Source organism: Monopterus albus, unplaced genomic scaffold (genome assembly GCF_001952655.1).
Source record: "Monopterus albus unplaced genomic scaffold, M_albus_1.0 scaffold445.1, whole genome shotgun sequence".
In the NCBI taxonomy this organism is placed as follows: Eukaryota; Metazoa; Chordata; class Actinopteri; order Synbranchiformes; family Synbranchidae; genus Monopterus; species Monopterus albus.
Window position 1 is genome coordinate 111,430 of NW_018128325.1, and position 1,781 is coordinate 113,210.

Below are 1,781 nucleotides of genomic sequence, written 5' to 3' on the forward strand. Positions count from 1 at the left end.
AATGCAGAATAATCGGAAAATAAAAGAGGTTAAAATGAAATAAATACAAGGTTCCTGACCACATAGAGCTGAGGTTAAAAATGTGAGTTCAGTGAATTTACAGGCATTGCATGTTGGGGATGTATGAGCAGGTTTTTGTCCATAACGTTAAATGATATTATTTTTATGATTACATTTTATTTCACCAGGTAATATCTCATTGAGATGCCAGATCTCATTTGCAAGAGAGACCTGGTGAAGACAACAGCACTAACATAGTTGCCAAACACAAACCAATTTCACACAGTCACATAAGTCACTTGAGTGTCTACTTAAAAAGGCATCAGTAAAATAAAAAGGTTCCAATTTCTCTATAAGTTAGATCAGAGCATCACAGACTGATAAGGTTTAACTGTGGACCTGAGGTTTGTTTGTCCTTAAGTCTGGGTTTATCTCACAGGTCCAGTTTGCTCTGGCCGTGTTGGATGGCTCGGTCTCTTTACCATCTCGGGCTGAGATGGAACACGAGGTCCAGCGAGAGCTGCAGGAAAAGATGGCACGTGGGGTCCAGCAGCACCACCTGATGGTATTAAACCAGGCTCAGTGGGAGTACTGTGAGACACTCGCTCACACCGCTGGCTTCCTGCCACTGCCTCCAGTCATGAAAAGCCTGTACGAGGAGGTTGTGCGACAGAGACGGATTCACCCTGAAAACTACCGGAGGCTCAACTACAGGCTGAGCAGTGACACCCAGTGGGAGGAGATTGAACGTCTGATGGAGGAAGACTGATGACAGCTTAAACAGCAGGTCTACAAAATCATGAACTCACTATATGATACAACATAATCGCTCAATGTGTTCAGCATTAAAAGATGAAATAGCCACATTCATGTCCTGTGTTACAACCACACAGGACTGTCTAGGTGTCATTCCATGTACCAGAGGCAGTGAAATAGGACCCAGCTGGAGAAACAGATTGTTTAAAGCCTATTAGACTCCAGCACACAGCACAGAGGTTTGTAACACAGACTGGACTGTACAGCTCTGGGAAGTTATCGCAACAGCAGCTGTTTGATCTTTGGTTGTGAGGATCACAAAGTTAATAGTAGAACACACTTGGAGCTGCAGAAGTTCAACCAATCACCTGTATTTTCACATAGCACCGCATTGTTTGCTGATTCGTGCTACATCAGCACACTTTCCCCTTCAAAATGAGTGAGAAGGCCTGTGCTTTTTTATGCAGAGTCAGTCTGTACGAGACTGCAAAGCCGGTTTAGGGCAGAGATGCACCAAGCCGATGTGAAAGAACCAGCAGCGATAAAGGCTGACTGTTACGTCACCTTACGTCGCCTTTGCTTAGGTCAGTCGGTTTGCATGACAGATATAACTCCTCCTACCAGCAGGTGGCGGTGTCTGTATTTACCATTCAGAAAGGGAAGGAAGAAGAGCCAGATGCAGTAAACAAAGCAGCTGCCATTCACCACAGCTGATGTTTACAGCTGCTTCTAATCAAGAACATGTCTGATAAGAAATTGCAAATGAAGGGCCTTTCCAGAACTGTTCCCTTCTCACGCACTGATTCGCTAAGTTCAACAGCCAATCAGAGTGGTCTCTTTTACCGACAAGGTCCAAGCTGAGTCATCTGAAAAGCAGCCGACAGGGTCCGACTTATGCCAACAGTGTGGGACGCACCGGAAAGACAGATGCTCACCAACGGCCAACCATCGGTTTGATGTGTCACGGGCCTTAGAAAGAGAAGGTGAAGGTTGAAACGAGTTCATCTGTGTTTTTTTTTTTTTTT

At 44.9% G+C, this 1,781-nt stretch overlaps 1 protein-coding gene across 3 annotated transcripts in view; it reads left to right on the forward strand.

The window, feature by feature from the left end:
- Nucleotides 1-864, forward strand: part of LOC109952249 (flavin-containing monooxygenase FMO GS-OX-like 4) — a 5,468-nt gene extending 4,604 nt beyond the window's left edge. For all 3 annotated transcript variants that reach the window (XM_020587233.1, XM_020587231.1, XM_020587232.1), the window contains exon 10: nucleotides 440-864. In XM_020587233.1, coding sequence (XP_020442889.1) covers nucleotides 440-769 — 330 coding nt within the window. In that variant the 3' untranslated portion in view covers nucleotides 770-864. The remainder of the gene's footprint in view (nucleotides 1-439) is intronic.
- Nucleotides 865-1,781: the final 917 nt, after the last annotated feature.